This window comes from Elephas maximus, chromosome 17 (assembly GCF_024166365.1).
Source record: "Elephas maximus indicus isolate mEleMax1 chromosome 17, mEleMax1 primary haplotype, whole genome shotgun sequence".
NCBI lineage: Eukaryota > Metazoa > Chordata > Mammalia > Proboscidea > Elephantidae > Elephas > Elephas maximus.
Genome location: NC_064835.1, coordinates 83,206,793 through 83,223,978, shown reverse-complemented (window position 1 = coordinate 83,223,978; position 17,186 = coordinate 83,206,793). Strand labels below are relative to the sequence as shown.

Here is a 17,186-nt window from a genome sequence, read left to right as displayed (position 1 = left end):
CCTTCAATATTGCAATTCAAGGCTTGAATTTTTTTCTTGAGTTCTTTCAGCTTGAGAAATGCCAGTTGTGTTCTTCCCTTTGATTTTCTAACTCTGGCTCTTTGCACATTTCATTATAATACTTTGTTTTCTTGAGCTGCCTTTTGAAATCTTCTGTTCACCCCTTTTACTTCATCGCATCTTCCATTTTCTTTAGATACCCTGCATTCAAGAGCAAGTCTCTTCTGACATCCATTTTGATCTTTTCTTTCTTTCCTAACTTTTTAATGACCTTACGCTTTCTTAATGTATCATGTTCTTGAAGTCATATGCTCTTGGGTCATTAGTGTTCAGTGTGTCAAATCTAATTTTTTCATGATCTCTAAATTCAGGTGAGATATACTCAAGGTCATACTTTGGCTCCTATGGGCTTGTTTTAATTTTCTTCAGCTTCACCTTGAACTTGCATATGAGCAATTGATGGTCTGTCCTGCAGTTGCGACCTGGCCTTGTTCTGACTGATGATACTGAGCTCCTCCATCGTCTCTTTCCACAGACATAGTCGATGTGACTTCTGTGTATTCCATCCGGTGAGACCCACATTTATAGTTGCCACTTATGTTGTTGAAAAAAGGTATTTGCAATAAATAAGTTATTATTCTTGCAAAATCCTATCATGTGGTCTCCGGCCTCATTTCTATCACCAAGGCCATATTTTCTAACTACTGATCTTTCTTCTTTGTTCCCAACTTTTGAATTCCAATCAGTGGTAATTATCAACACACCTTGAATGCATGTTTGATCAATTTCAGACTTCAGAAGCTGGTAAGAATCTTCAATTTCTTCATCTTTGGTGCATACGTTTGAATAATAGTCCTGTTAACTCGTCTTCCTTGTAGAAGTATGGATATTATTCTATCACTGACAGCAATTGTATTTCAGAATAGATCTTGAAATGTTCTTTTTATGATGAATGTGACATCATTCCTTTCAATTTGTCATTCCTAGCATTATAGACCATGTGGTTGTCTGGTTCAAAATGGCCAATACCTGTTCATTTTAGCTCACTAATGCCTAGGATATTGATTTTTATGCATTTCATTTTTGATGATTTTCAATTTTCCTGGATTCATATTTTGTACATTCCACATTCCTATTCTTAATGGATGTTTGCAGCTGTTTCTTTTCATTTTGAAATGTGCCACATCAACAAATGAAGGTCTCAAAAGCTTGATTTCAACTGCATCATTAAGGTTGACTATACTTTGAGGAGGCAACTCTTCCCCAGTTGTATTTTGAGTGCCTTCCAACTTGAGGGGCTCGTCTTCCAACACTATATCAGAAAATATCCCACTGCTATTCATAGGTTTTCACTTGCCAATTTTTCTTAGGTGTAAATCACCAGATCCTTCCTCCTAGTCTGTCTTAATCTGGAAGCTCTGATGAAACCCTTCCCCCATGGGCATAGCTTCCAGCATCACAGCAACATGCAAGCCAACACAGTACTACAAACTGACAGACAAATATATATATCCCGTTGCCATCAAGTTGATTCTGACTCATAACGACCCCATAGGACAGTGTAGAACTGCACCGTAGGGTTTCCCAGGAGCAGCCAGTGGATTCAAACTGGTGACCTTTTGGTTTAGCAGCCGAATTCTTAACCACTGTTCCACCAGGACCCCAAGTGTTTCATTTACCAGGGGTGGTGAAGGTGACATAAAGTTTTAATACTAAGGAACTCTTCTACGGGTCTTCAAGATTCTGTATTTTAAAACATGAATCAGGATATAATTAATAGGCATTATTATTATCATTCATTCTTTTGTTCAGCCATTCTATCAAGACATAAGCACTGAGCCCTGGTGTGTTATCCAGGAATGACTATGGTCCCTAACTTCAAGGAACTTAAGGGTAATGAGGAAGAAAGGTAACCTAGTACTGCTTGTTGGTACTCTGACAAATGAATATCCAACCTATCCCCTAACTTTTTTAAATACTCATTTGTTCATGTTATAGAACAAGGACATCATAGAACAAAAATAATACAAATCACTTCAGACTGTATTTTATCCCTTACTTCAGTTCAACTTCTTGGGGTATTACAGAAGAATGCTCTGTGAATCATTGGGCAGCCCATTTTTGTATTGTTATTCCATTATTGTAGGACCATCTTCTGGCTTTTAGGCAGGACCTTTTTATTTGTGGTCATTTAAGTTTTAGATGCTGGAATTGCAAAATCTCTAAGTAACTGACTCTATTCTTCTAGAGTCTCATACAGTATCCTGCCTCAGATGGCAATGCATGTAGTTTCCTTTGACAATGCCCTTCTTATGGGTGGGTAGCCTTTTCCGGCTACCATTGTTGTAGGGTGCAACTTGGTGTAAGGAAGGCACACGTCGAAACCATTCCAGGAAACTGGATTCCTGGAAGCAGGGCCAACCTGGGGAGCCACGGGCCTGAGAAAATCACGTTATGGCCTCTTCCATCTTGAGGGAAGTTAAACTGGATTAAAATAAGCATTAAGAGAAGAGAGCGAGAAGTCATTAGTAAATGCAGAGTGCAGAAGTCCAGAAGGGGGCCTCAAACTGACTTGGAAGCCAATGGGATAGGGGTGTTGGTAGGGATAGTATCTCTTGATGCTAATCGTACTTCATTATATTAACCTGTCTTTGGGTGGTTAATGGAGAAGTTTAAAAGCAGAGGTCAAAGAAACACATACTCTATGGATGGTTGAACCTAAAAATCCCTGAAGAGAAATTCACTGGCTCCCCATGATCTGTGTGAGGAAGCCCACCTTCCTTAGCCTTGCATTCAAGGCTTTCCATTCTCTGGCTCAAAGTCACCTTCCAACTCTTGTCTTACCGCTCTTCTCAATTCAAAATTTGTCCCCAAACCAAACTCATTGCCGTCAATTCTGACTCATAGAGACCCTATACGACAGGTAGAACTTTCCCATAGGATTTTCAAGGAGTGGATGATGGATTCAAACTGCTGACCTTTCGATTAACAGCCATAACTCTTAACCACTGCACCACCAGGGCTCCTCTCAAAATTTGCCCCAGCAGGTACAAATGAATGTCAAAAATGCCTGGCTGGGCCATTCTTGCCTCTCTTTTGCATTTGAAATTCTCCCCACCCAAAATGTCTTCCATTCTGCTATCCAACTATGTAAACCCTAGTCATTCTCCAATAACCTGTTTAACTTCTAATTTCCATGTATAAGCTTCTTAGAGCAACATTTAATCTGTTAATTTATTCACTTAGACACCGACAGATTCTTTCAGCAAATAGATCAGCCATTGTGGGACAGGCAACTTGCTAAGCACTTTGGAGAGATATAAAAATGTATATCATTGTGTCTGAGTGTAAGGCATTTAGACATTAGTAGGGGAGGTAAACTATTCACACACACACACACACACTAAGATAAGGATCATTGTTGCTAGACAGATACAATATTACAATAATTCAGAGGAAGATGTTATTTCCTTGGCAGGAGGTGGCGAAAAGCTAGGCCTCAAAATGTTAGCAGGACCTGAAAGGGCCATGGAAAAGGACAACCCAGGTAGCAATAACAGACAAGAAAGAGGACATGCTGGGTAAAAAGGCATTTGGCTGGCTACAACATAGGGTGTGCAAAAGTAATACAGACGAGTGTGGAGGGAGCCCTGTGGTGACCTTCAAACTCTGATGGTCTACCATGCTTGTTGGGATATTCAATATTCACTTTTTTATCCTTAGATTGTTTTTGTCTTCTTCTTTGCTCATAGCTTATTTGTAAATCGCCATCCTGGCAGTACTGTGGCAAACATCTTCGGTTCTCCACTTCACAGTACTTAACAGAGCATACGGTTTGATCATCTTTGCACAGGATGCTGGACACACATCCTCAGTTTAAAATCTTTGAGATGCTTTGCATGCCTTGGTGTGCTGGGTGGGGAGTTAGACAATCAAATCCTCAGGACAAGAAAAACCTGTCTGACAGCAGTGTCAGGGTGAGTTAGGGGGGTGGGGGTGAAGTTAGAGAGCTGCAGGATAGTGCAATAATTAGGAGAAGAAATGGGGAGGCTTTCAAGGAAGGCAGTGTCTGTAGAAATGGAGAGGGGTGTAACTGATGAAATACGGAGCTGACTGCAGGAAGGAAACAATGGTGAACAAAGGGGGTTCATGAAAATGCCACCTGAATTTCCTCTTCAGTGGCTGACCAAATGGCAATGTCATTGTTTGGGTAAAGAAAACAAAATAAAGGGCTTTTGTTTGTTTGTTTGTTTTTGTCTGTAGGAAAGGGGAATGGGATCAAGGGAACAAGGGGAACTGGGAAGGGGAATTTTGGACAAGGTGAGGTTTGGGTGGCTCTGCATGAGTTAAAAGCGGGTTTTGCGTGAATGCAGAAGAGTTCTGTCCTCTTCTCTCCTTTTTTCTCGTGTGCCCTTCAGAGCCCTATAAGATGGGGAAAGCAGGAAGGAGGAAGTGGAGAGGGGACGACTAAGTGAGAAAAGGTTCTCTAACGTACAGTGGATTCGAGATGGGAAGTACTTGATCTCTTTTAAAGCCCAGACAACATGGCCAAGTGGACACAATTAGTATCTGCTACTGATAGCTGAAGCTCAGAGATGACAGCTTGCCCAAGGCCCCAACTGTGTGGCTTTAAAATACTTGTACACACCCGTCTGCTGGTATATTTGTTTTACTTGCAAATATCTTCATGTAACCTCTGCTCTTCCCCAGGCTTCCATCTTTATCACAGACTGCCAGGCCTCATGCCAGAAAGCTGCCTCCTCATCATTGTCGGGGTTCTGGTGGGCTGCATCATCTTTGGCACAGACCACAAATCACCCCCCGTCATGGATTCCAGCATCTACTTCCTGTATCTCCTTCCACCCATTATCCTAGAGGGTGGTTACTTCATGCCCACCCGACCCTTCTTTGAGAACTTTGGCTCCATCCTGTGGTGGGCTGGACTGGGGGCCCTGATCAACGCTTTCGGCATTGGCCTCTCCCTCTACCTCATCTGCCAAATCAAGGCCTTTGGCCTCAGCGACATTAACCTGCTGCAGAACCTGCTGTTTGGCAGCCTGATCTCATCCGTGGACCCTGTGGCCGTGCTGGCCGTGTTCGAGGAGGCACGAGTGAATGAGTCACTCTACATGATGATCTTCGGGGAGGCCCTTCTCAATGACGGGATTAGTGTGGTAAGATGCCCATGACATGTCCCTGAAGGGAGACCCGGCATTAGGAATGGGGCTGGGGACAAGGGACTGTCCTTGAGTCTGATAGAGAAAGTCCAAACATGGCTGGGCTGTAGCAGGACAGGAATAGCTTCAGTCAATTCTGTGTGTGGCCCAGGTCCTGGTGACTTTTCTTAGGATCTGCACTGTGTACGTAACTGCTCATTAATGTGGCTTGTCACTGGCTAACCAAGTAGCATCTTTAAAGAGAGAAAAAGGAGAGAAGAAATATAATTCTGTAGTTAAATTCAGTTTTTCAGTTGGCAAGCAGAACTGTTGCTAAGGCTCTTCTGGGTTTTCACACTAGGAAACGCAGTAGCTTATGGTTTTATTTTGACTAATTTACCTGACCTGGCCCCCATTCTCTTTATGCGCTTTGCTTTATTCAACATGCTACATTAGATGAAGATAAAGAAAAGGTGGGAGCAGGGGGAGTGGAGACGGAGGATTTGCAAACACTGTTAACTTGTATATCAATCTCAATTACATGAGGTGGATGGAAAAGGTGAGTGAGGTATTTTTTTGCTTGAGAGCCTTCTAAAGAGAAGGCAAGAAGGACTAGACTAACAGGCTACATCAGCTCACAGCACTAGGGCCCAGAAGAGGTGTGTAAGTTGGGGTTGCTGGAATATTCAGAACCATCCAGTCACATTGCTCAATGTCAACTTCTTACCACAAATGCCTCATCAGTTGGAAGCCCATGAGACTTTATACTTTTCTTATTTTTAAATTTATATCATATCACGTAAGTCATGCTAGAATACATTTTCACTGTAAAAGAGTCAAACAGTGCAAAATTATACAGCATAAAACACAAAAGCTTCCACTTAGCCCTCTTCCAGGGCTCCCCCCAAAAGACAACCATTTTTGTTGGCTGGCCTTTGCCCTCCCCGTCTTTGTAACAGTCACCTACATAGATATGTAGATTTACCTCGAAAAGGTCATAGACCTTGAAATCCAACGGAGCCCAGTTCTACTCTGACACATATGTGATCACCATGAGTTGGAATCCACTGGACTGCAACTGGTTTAGATGTATTTTATGCATTTAATTTTACATAAATAGGGTAAGATTATATGTGCTGCATGGATATAGGAAGTCTTGGAGTTCTTTCTATGTCTTTTCAATGGCCGCATAGCATTTCATAGATCAGGTTTCTTATAATTTACTGAACCATTTCTTCATTAATGGGTATTCAGCTTGTTTCCAATTTTTTCACTCTTAACAATGTTGCAGTGAATATTCTTGTTTCCGTGTGCATCTCTTTTTGCATTTATGAGTGCTTTTATAAGATATATTCTTGGAATAAATTTCTGAGTTAAAAAGTATTTGCATTTAAAATTTTGAAAGCTGCTGCCAAGACTCTATCGAACTACACTCCCAGAAACAGTGTGGTAGGTGTTTCCTTGTGTTCTTAAAGTTTTTCAATCCACTAATTTTAAGCAAACAATGATTTCTCATCTTTGTTTTAATTTGCATGATTATGTTAAGCATCTTTTCAATGATTGTGGATCATAAGTGTTTCTCATGCTGTAACTGGAAGTTCGTATCTTTTCAGGGTTGCCAGATTAGAATATATATATATATACGCACATCACCCAATTTAACTAGAATTTTAGATAAACAATGAATAATTTTTTTAGTGGAAGTATGTTCCAAGTTTTGAAGACAAATATTGTGGCTTGCACATTTTTCTTTGGGTCTGATTTTTTTTTTTTTATTGCTTTATAAGAACTCGTTAAATTATCGAAACTTTAACTGAATGATACATACAAACCAAACATTTTCTCCCATTCCATCACTAAGTGTTTTTGATAATGGTGTCTTTTATCCCATAGAATTTTTAAATTTTTGTGAAGTTGGAGCAAAATTTTTATGAAGTCAGGGCCATCTCTTGTGACTCTGGGTTTCATATTTTGGTCGGGAGATTGTACCTGACCGCAGTCATTGCTGTGGGGTAGATTCTGACCCCAGCGACCCTATGGGCCGGAGGAGAACTGTCGCAGACAGGGTTTCCAAGGCTGTAATCTGTGAGTTGGAGCCGCCTGGGTGGCACGTAGCAACGGTCTAGGGAGGAGCCCCTGTGACTGGCCTCCTCTCGGGAACCCTGTGGAGCACTTCCGCTCTGTCCTGTAGGGCTGCTATGAGTTGGCGTTGACTCCACGGCGACAAGTTTGGTTTTTTGTTTTAATCTTTACAGAAGCAGGCTGCCACATGTTTCTCCCATGGAGCGGCTCGGGGGCTCAAACCACTGACCTTTCGGCTAACAGCCAAGCCCTTAACCACTGTGCCACCAGGGCTTCATACCTGACCAAAGAACATGCAAGCATTCTATTTTGTATTTTTCCTGCTTTTACATTTCATTATTTAATTCATCTTTGCAATGTTTTTATTCTGAGAATTTTAGGCAAAGATACATACAAAAAAACAAAAATCCCAAACCTGTTGCCATCGAGTGGGTTTCAAGACATAGTGACCCTGTAGGACAGAGTAGAACTGCCCCTATACAGTTTCCAAAGAGCACCTGGTAGATTCGAACTGCCAACCTTTTGGTTAGCAACCATAGCTCTTAACCACTACACCACCAGGGTTTCCATAAGACAAAGAAAAAATAAAAACTTGGAAAACATTCCTAAATATCAGGGGTAGGCTCATCATGTGAAGGTGGCCCGTACCTCAAGCCAGAAGTCCACTTATTTATTCATAAGGAGACTCCCCACTGTAGACATCAGAATCATCAGGCCTGAGTATTCTCTCCTTTTGGGCAAGTTTCACAAAGAGTGAAGTTGTCAGAAAGTTGCTGGTTGAACCTGTACTCCAGGCTGCTATAGGATTGAACTGTTCACTGTGTCAGCGTGTGGGCCTCAGGCTTGTGCTTCAGAACCACCCTGGGGGCTCGATGAGCATTCAGACATCCAAACCCCACCTCAGACCTATTGACTCAGAATCTCGGGGAATGGAGCCTGGGACTCAGTATTTTTGACAGGTACCTCAGAAGGCTGCTGAAGTTTGAGAGCTACTGGTTTATTGCCTTTAGGTTGAGGGAGACAGGTGCATCTTGACCTAATGTGGCGGTACACCTAGAACAAGGATCTGCACACCTCTCCTCAGGTTGGGCTAAATTAGTCTCTGAGATCCTCTTCTTTTTTCATGCTTCTCTTGCTGAGCGACTCCACTTTCGGCTCATCCATCTCTGGGTGCTGGAAACAGTTAATGTGCTTGGCTGCTGACTGAAAGGTTACAAGCTCGAGCCCATCCAGAAGTGCCTCGGAAGTTCCGGCGATCTACTTTGAAAAGCAGCCATTGAAAACCCTATGGAGCACAGTTCTACTCTGATGCAGGTGGGGTTGCCAACCCTAGTGCCCTAGACTCAGTTGACTCAACCCGTTGCTGTTGAGTCGAGGCTGACTCAACCTGTTGCCACTGGGTTGATTCTGACCCATAGCAACACTAGTAGACAGAGTAGAACTGACCCGTAGGGTTTCCAAGGAGCAGCTTGTGGATTTGAACTGCCAACCTTCACTTAACTGCTGTACCACCAGAAGTCCCTACTGTGCCACCAGGGCTAAAGAGCAATTGCTTTTTTTATTGTCTTTAGATACTTTCATACTTTGAGTTTTGTTATAATCCAGTAAGTGTTCTTGACTGGGAACCCACTCAATCTCTTAAAGTAGGACCTCTGGGCTATTATGTACTAATTTCTCAGTTCATTTCCCAGAGATAATTGCATTTCACTCATACCTAAGTTCTTTGGGGTCTCCTTGCTTATTATTATGCCCAGTATTGACAGTGTCATTAGAGTATTTACCTGTAAAAACATCAGGGCCACCTCTTAGCAGCCCAGTTTGAGTTATTCAACTTTTCTTCATAAATCATTAGAGAAGTCTAGAAATCACTTTCTAACATCACCTCTTCTGTTCTCACAGGGCACGTTGTCTCTTCATTGGGAACCCCATGATATAGTCTACAAAAATTCTTTCCTAGGATATTGTTGTTGTTAAATGATGTCGCATTGGTTCCGACGCATAGCAACCCTGTATACAACAGAACAAAACACTGCCCGGTCCTGTGCCATCCTCACAATTATTGCTATGTTTGAGCCCACTGCTGCAGCCACTGTGTCAATCCATCTTATTGAGGATCTTCCTCTTTTTCGGGGGCCCTCTACCTTACCAAGCATGATGTCCTTCTCCAGGGACTGATCCCTTCTGGTAATACGTCCAAAGTATGTGAGACATAGCCTCTCCATCCTCGCTTCTAAGGAGCATTCTGGCTGTACTTCTTCCAAGATAGACTTGTTCGCTCTTCTGGCAGTCCCTGGTATATTCAATATTATTTACCAGCATCGTAATTCAAATATGTCAATTCTTCCTCACTCTTCCTTACTCATTGTCCAGCTTTTGCATGCTCACTCCATCCATGTCACTAAGGACAACTCTACTTTGAGTAGGCAGCTCTTCCCCAGTCGTATTTTGAGTGCCTGGCAACCTGAGGAGCTCATCTTCCAACACTGTGTTAGACAATATACCTCTCCTATTCATAAGGTTTTCACTGGCTGATTTTTTTCCGAAGTAGACTGCCGGGTCCTTCTTCCTAGTCTGTTTTAGTCTGGAAGCTCCACTAAAACCTGTCCATGATGGGTAGCCCTGCTGGTATGTGAAATACCAGAGGCACAGCTGCCAGCATTACAGCAGCATGCAAGCCACCACAGTATTGCAAACTGACAGATGTGTGGTGGTACCTAGGAACAGAGCAGTTATTACCTGTGAGAGCATTTGACTCTATTGTCTGTTCGGTGCTGCCTTTGAACTCCAGAATTTGACTTTGCCCTGAGATTTCTCTAGATTCCACATCTAGAGCACAGTTTCTGGTTGGGGTTTCTTAGCTAACAATACTTGCTTGACTTTCCCAAAGTTTGATTTCTGCCACTTGGGCATTCTTTGAGAATAATAATTTCAAAATAAAATTTTAATTTTCGAGTGACCAGAGGATCTGGTGAGGGGACTGCGGTGACCTCTGACAGGCAAAGCTGTTGACGTATTGGCTCCAGTAGGGTTGGCTACACGTCACTCCCAGGTCACTCTGTGGTCTCACCGCAGCACAGCCAGCAGTAAGCGTGTGCCAAGGCACTCCTGTGCCCCTGAGTGAAGCCAGAGAGGCTGCAGGGCCAGATTTAGAAAGTAGGTTGAAAGCAACTGATACTTTATCCCGTCCAGTTGTATTTTGAGCTAAGGGTCTTGAACTAAGCCTTTCATTGAGGAAGGCGTCCTTCCTGGTACACCCGTCATCAGCCGGGCTCTTCCAACAAAAAGTGTGAGTCTCTCAGAGAGTGACCTGTGATTTGTGGGTTACACGTGACAATTTTACAGATCTTTATCCACTAAAGGGAAGGAGCTGTTCCAGAGCTGTCCAACTATCCCTGAATCTGATGCTCCAGGTCTCTCGTTCCTCTTAATTGATCCCTCCTGCCGAATATTTTAGGCTATGACTCTAATCACCAGAACATACCCCTCATGGCAGGCAAAGAGGGCAAAGACAAAACCCAAATAGTTTTAAAATGGCCGCCCACATCCCAGTTGAATTTAATGGCCAAAACCATGGTAGGAAGCGAAGTGCATTTAAGAATTGCATCTGAAACATTTTACCATGAGGCATGAATTAATACTCTCATTTCACAGTTGAAGAAAATAAGACAAAGGAAGTTATAATAAATTGAACAAGGGCACATTGCCCAGCTGGTGACAGAGCTAAGAGAGAGCTCCGGTCTGTGTTGTCCAAATCCCTTTCCTTTTATTCTTACCTTTTGAACTCACAATTCAGGGAGCTAGGGGTGGTCAGGAGAGAGTCCCACATGTTACTATGAAGAGACCGAGGCCTCAAGTGGTCGGGTAATGTCCCCCAGGGTCTTGTCCAGTGAATAGCGAAGCCAGTGCTTTTTCTCCCAAGCAGAATTGGCTGGCTTGGCTGATTCCAGTGTATAGCTCCAGGCGAGATACTGACCCTTCTCTGCGCTTCATCTTTCATATAAAGATGGGATAATAATATTACTTACCTCATAGGGTCACTGGATAATTTGTATAAAGTTTTCACTACAGCGAGTGCCTAGCTTATAGTGAGCGCTCAATAAATGCTAGTCATTATTTTTATTGAGGCATTAGTAGTTCAGTGGTAGAATTCTTGCCTTCCATGTGGGAAACCTGGGTTCGGTTCCCAGCCAATATACTTCATGCACAGACACCACCTGTCTGTCAGCAGAGTTTTGTGTGTTGCCAAACAAATTTCAGCAGAGCTTCCAGGCTAAGATGGACTAGGAAGAAAGGCCTGCTGATCTACTTCCAAAAAAATCAGCCAGTGAAAACCCTATGGTTCACAGTGGTCTGATCCCAAATGGATCATGGGGGTGGTACGGGACTGGGAAGTGATTCGTTGTGCATGGGGCCACCATGAGTCAGGGGCCAGCTGGATGACGGCAAACAACAGCATTATTTTTATATCACAGCAGCTCGTGGAAAATGGATACTGGTTGACTTGCGTTTAATAAGCAGTTGATTTAAAATACAGTATTACCTTGTTTATTGAAGGGAAGATGGTTCTTATATTTATATCCTTCCCCTCCTCCTTATTTTTCCAGACCAACTTGCAACAAGGTGCCAGTGCTGCTAGAATTTCTATCATCTCCTCACCTGTCCCCCTCCCCTCCCCCAACTCACCTGAGAGGACAGGCCAGGGCTGAGGTTTGAACTGAGGCAGCCTGGCTCCAGGGGTCTCTGCTCTTAGCTGCTACTCCAGCTCTCCCTGAACAAAGAATTTCTTCCTCTCTCCGCTCTCACTTTCTTTTTCTCTTGTTTCCTCTGTTTCCACAGCTGTGTCTTCTTTTGGCACCCTGCTGCTACCGTTGCATTTAATCCTGGGGTACGAGAGAGTCTGCTAGAGGGAAGGGGCTAACACCTCTGAGCATCAGTGGGGCAGGCATCCTGCTGGGGGCTTTTCATGCTTTCCCTAGTGAAGCCTCAGAGCACCCAGTGAGCAAGGGGGATGGCTTCCTCATTTTGCCAGGGATAGTCTTGAGTAGTGTTTAAGAGCAGAGACCTCTGGGACCAGCCTGTCTGGGTTCATATCTTAGTACTGGCCCGTCTTGGTCCCTTGGGCTTCTCTGTGAGTTACCTGGTCTCCATGTACCTTAGTGTCTTTACTGTTATTTTTATTACAGAAAGAGACCCTCAGAGGACCCTGGCTCCTCTACTTGCTGGGTGACTTTCAGCAAGTTACTTCCTACCTCTGTGCCTTGGTTTCCTCTCTGTGAAATAGAGATAGTAGTATTTACCTCAAAGAGCTGTGTGAGGATTAAAATGAGTTAATATACAGAAAGTGTTTAAAATAGGACCTGGTGCTGGGTAAGCACTGTGTGTTTTCTAGTGTCATTTGGAGTCCAACTTCCTGAGCACATCTGAACCACAGTCTCTTCATACCCTGAGTGAGGCCACACTGTCATGTCTGTCTGTTTGTCTGGACTTTTCAGTCTCACCTTTTCCTAGAGAAGGACAAACTTGAACATAATCTAGGGGGTCGTGGCAGGCAACTTTCATTTCTCCTTTTTTTACCTCTTTTCATTTTGTTCGGATTTCAATGATAGGAAACTAGAGACGCCAGAAGCTTTTAAAAGTAGACAGTTTCCCCTGAGTAAGTATCTAGAGAGCTCAGTGTATAACAGGGATGTGGACCTACAGGCAATGTGATCGTGAGCAAGTGACTCGATACTTTTGTGCCTCAGTTTCCTCATACGTAAAATGGGAACGATTACTCATTCAGTCTCAGAGGTCGTTGTGAGAATGACATGGAATAAGACTCATAAAATGTGATGAACAAATCTCCCCTTGCACCTCCCCCCATTCCAGATGAGAAGCCACGCATGGAGACTATCCGCTTGGTATCTGTCAGGCGTAGAAATAGGGATCTTTCTGCTAAGGCTTAAACCTCGGTCAGACAAGCAGCCACACAACCCTGTGCATTGGCCTCATGTTCCCTGGGCAGTGAGCTTCCCTACCTGCAGAGGCTCATTGTGTGCACCTGAGTTGTGAGGAATGTCCTCAGGGGCTGCTGCTGACCCACCATGGGGTGAGGGCAGGAGTTTTGGGGTCTACCCAGTCCAGGGTCCCAGACATCTTCCTTCAGAAACGTGCTTTCAGCCCAAATATTTGGAGGTATGCCTGGTGAGCTTCCCCCCATACCACATCTGCCACTGACATGAGACATAGTGCTGGTTGTGGGGACCTGCGGGGAGTGTGTGTGATGCAACAACCAAAATAGCTTCAGATGAAGCTTGGACCAGGTTGGGAGGTGGGAGGAGCTGGGAGAAATGAGGGGCAGAAGGGTTGGGTGAGGCGGAAACTCATCAACATGGAGTGGCAAATCTGCCTCCTAAATTTCCACAACTGAGTGACACTTTACCTCTCGCATGCCTGCTGATGAATCTGCTGCAGATAACAAAACTGCAAGGTCTGATGAAATAGTTCTCACAAGACTGCCCTTATTTCTGGCACCAATTGCAAGTCCTCCCAGCAAATGACTGAAACCACCCTCAGTTTCAGTCATTTGCTGGCAGGACTCACGGAACTCACCCACAGCTAGTACACTCACACTTACATTTATTGGAGCTCTGGTGGTGCTGTGATTCAGAGATCAGCTGCTAACCAAAAGGTCGGCAGTTCGAATCTACCAGCTGCTCCTTGGAAACCCTATGGGGCAGTTCTACTCCATCTTATAGGGTTGCTTTGAGTTGAAATCGACTCAACAGCAATGGGTTTTTTGGCTTTATGGTTTATTACAAAGAAAGGATACAAACTAGAACTAGCCAAAGGAAGAGACTCATAGGGCAGAGTCCAGGAGAGGTCCAAATATGGAGTTTCCAGTTGTCCTCACCCCATGGAGAGCCTTACCTCCTCCCAGCCATTATGTGTGACAACACACAGAGTATTGCCAACAAGGGAAGCTCACCTGAGCCTTTGGTGTCCAGACTTTTATTGGGGCTCCATCACATACCGTCCATGTCACTGACCTTTACTCTCCTGCCACTCCTAAAAGTCGGGCTGATAACCTGTAGTCTCCAGTACCTCTCAGAGGTTGGAACTGATGCGTGTAACTCAAAGCCCCACCATAAATCACATTGTTAGACTCTCCAGTGTCCAAAACCCCCAAGCAAGCAAAGACATTTCCATCACACAAGGCATTCCAGGGGCCTAGAATTCCCCTCCCAGTAGCCGAGGGCAAAAACCTGACATATCTTTGGGTAAGGTTATTTATTGCACACTCACCTGTTTAACCGGCAGTGTGGAAGATCTGCTCCGTAGGTACTTGTTAAATAATTTGGAGGCATGCTGAAGACATACAAGGTTAGGAAGAGGCACATCACCTGCTATTTTAATGGGATTCCTCTAATTTGACTCATGAATGCTTATTTGGTTTATTTTCTTGTGCTTGAAGAATCAGGGTGACTGAAATTTGAATTGTACAAATTGGTTTCCAACCAGCCCACGCTGTGAGCCACTTATAGATGATTGGACCTCAGCCTTTTCCACAAGCCCAAGCAAAAAGAACAAAGCCTGACTGGTTATCAAGTTGTCCTTTCTCCATCAAGATGCAGGGTTGAGTAGCAATAAAAACTGATTTGGAAAAGAAACACTTAGAAAGACAAGCAATCTCACTTTAAATCATTAGGACATAATCAGAAGGAGCACATAAAAGCACTGTGGAAGCAGTTCTTTCAATACCACTAATGATCGTGAACTGGGCACCAACCGTGCTGAGTGCCAGGGATGCAAAAGCGAGTAAGCTTGTTCCCAGTCTTTGAGGAGCCACAAACCAGGAACACTTGATGTTTTTTTCTTTTCGTTTATAAATTAAGCTTTGTTTCATCTTTAACTACAGCCATGGGCCTTCCTATTCTTCTGTGTTTTCTTATAACCCTTTCAAAGCCATACAAATTTCCTAGGAGTTTACATAACGCGTAATTGAAATCACTCACATGGGAGGAAAGCCTAGAATTCCAAATACAGCCGAGGGTATTTCTTAGTTCAGTGGTCTTTCCCACTCAACAATGTGTATGCATATATTCTTAAGGGTACGTGGGGTATTTGGGGCTGCCGTGTAGAAAAAACTATGCTAAGTGTGATATGAAAACCTCCAGAGTGGGTTGTATGGGATGTGCTGGTTGACACATAGGTTCCTTGTAGTTTTCTCAGTGATTATATAAGATGGACTGCATCCAGCAGAGCCTGTTCTTCAGGACTTCTCTGTACGTTAGATTCAGGTGATGGGTCCGCTAGGAGGCCATTGTCTGTGCCTCCTGGCTGGGGCAATCCAGCATTTCACTCCTTACCGGCCAGGAGCAAGCACCCTCTGTTTGTTCGTGAGTAATTAGCATCAGCATGGGAAATTCCACTCCTTTATTTTACAGATGGAGAAACTGAAGTTCAGTCCTGTCTGGCTGAGCCAGAGGTCTACTGATTCTGTCATTCATTCGCTCTCCCTCATTCATCAAAAAATATTACTGAGAAACTATCCTGTGTCTTTCCACTAACGCAGAGCTTCCTTCTTCCCATAAGAAGCAAATTTCTCAACTAGTATTTAATGAACTTAAAGCTACTAGTCACTCACAATGGGTGTGGTTGCTTGTATAGTTAAAACCGTTTTGAGGTTAACTGGGCTTTAAATTACTTTTCCTAACATTTAGGTGTAGTAACACCAGATGGTGAAAGATAGTCCTATATGCATTTGCTTATATGAAAAAACTGAAAGAGCTAAAATCAGTGATATAAGGTTCCACCTAAGGAAAGTAGAAAAAGTAAAGCAAACCCAAAGTGAGTAAAAGTAAGGCAGTAAAAAAAAAAATCATAAATAGTAATAACAAAATAAGTAATAAGCAAAAGATAAGACCACTCATCTGTGTCTTAAGAGAGAAATAATACTTATACTCCATAAAAGCTTTCAGAAATAAAAGAAGAGGAATTATTTTCCAATTCCTAATATAAGGCCACTTTGCCCCGAAACGAAAACCAGGCAAACATACTGCAAGGAAAGAAAACTATGGACCGTATCCATCATGAATACATGAATACCCAGCAGGAAAACATGAATATAGATGAAAAATCCTTAAATAAAATACTAGTAAACCAAATTTACCTATATATAAAAAAGATAATAAATCATGGCCACATAAAGTACATCCCCAAAATACAGGTTTATTTAACATTGGAAAATTTCAATGTAATTCGCCATATGAACAGAATAAATGATTATCTCAAGAAATGTAGAAAACCATTTGATAAATGTCAACATGAGTTTATAGTAAAAACTCCTGGCAAACTAGAAATAAAAATAACCTTCTTCAACCTGATAAAGGGTATCTATGCAAAACATCATACTTAAAGGTTCATACCAAGCAATTTTTCCTAAGATCAAGATCACAGCAAAGATATCCACTCCAACACTTCTATTCATTAGGCAAGAAAAAAAAAAAAAAGCATAAAGATCATTAAGGAAATAGTAAATCTATCTCTACTGTGAATGATGCAATTGTTTATGCAGAAAGTCCTCAAAAATTTATGAACGACTTCTAAAATTAATAAATGAATAGAACAAGGTCACAGAATATACAAAAGGTTAATATACAAAAATCAATAGCATATTATACACTAGTGGCAAACAACTTTATATGTTAGTAGTAAAGAAAAATTTTAAAATTCCATTTATGGTACTGTTCAAGACAAAAATTCTTCGTATTTCAACAAAATATGTGTAAGACCTCTTCACTGAAAGTTATAGAGCATAGGTGAGAGAAATTAGAAGAATTAAATAACATCCTATCTGTAAATGGAAGATTCAATCTTGTTAAGACGTCAGTTTTCTCCAAATTTATCTACAGATTCAATAAAACCTCAATAAAAATCCCAGGGTACTTTTTGTCAGAAATTGACAAA

The 17,186-nt window shown here is 42.6% G+C and overlaps 1 protein-coding gene across 4 annotated transcripts in view; it reads left to right on the top strand.

Moving 5' to 3' along the window:
- The window catches only part of SLC9A4 (solute carrier family 9 member A4), a 77,288-nt gene that overhangs the window by 14,563 nt on the left and 45,539 nt on the right, over positions 1 to 17,186 (top strand). For 3 of the 4 annotated variants that reach the window (XM_049857015.1, XM_049857014.1, XM_049857016.1), the window contains one exon: positions 4,711 to 5,174. In XM_049857015.1, coding sequence (XP_049712972.1) covers positions 4,711 to 5,174 — 464 coding nt within the window. Of the gene's footprint in view, positions 1 to 4,107; positions 4,211 to 4,710; positions 5,175 to 17,186 lie in introns of those variants that run through there. The other variant, XM_049857017.1, reaches the window with a different exon arrangement.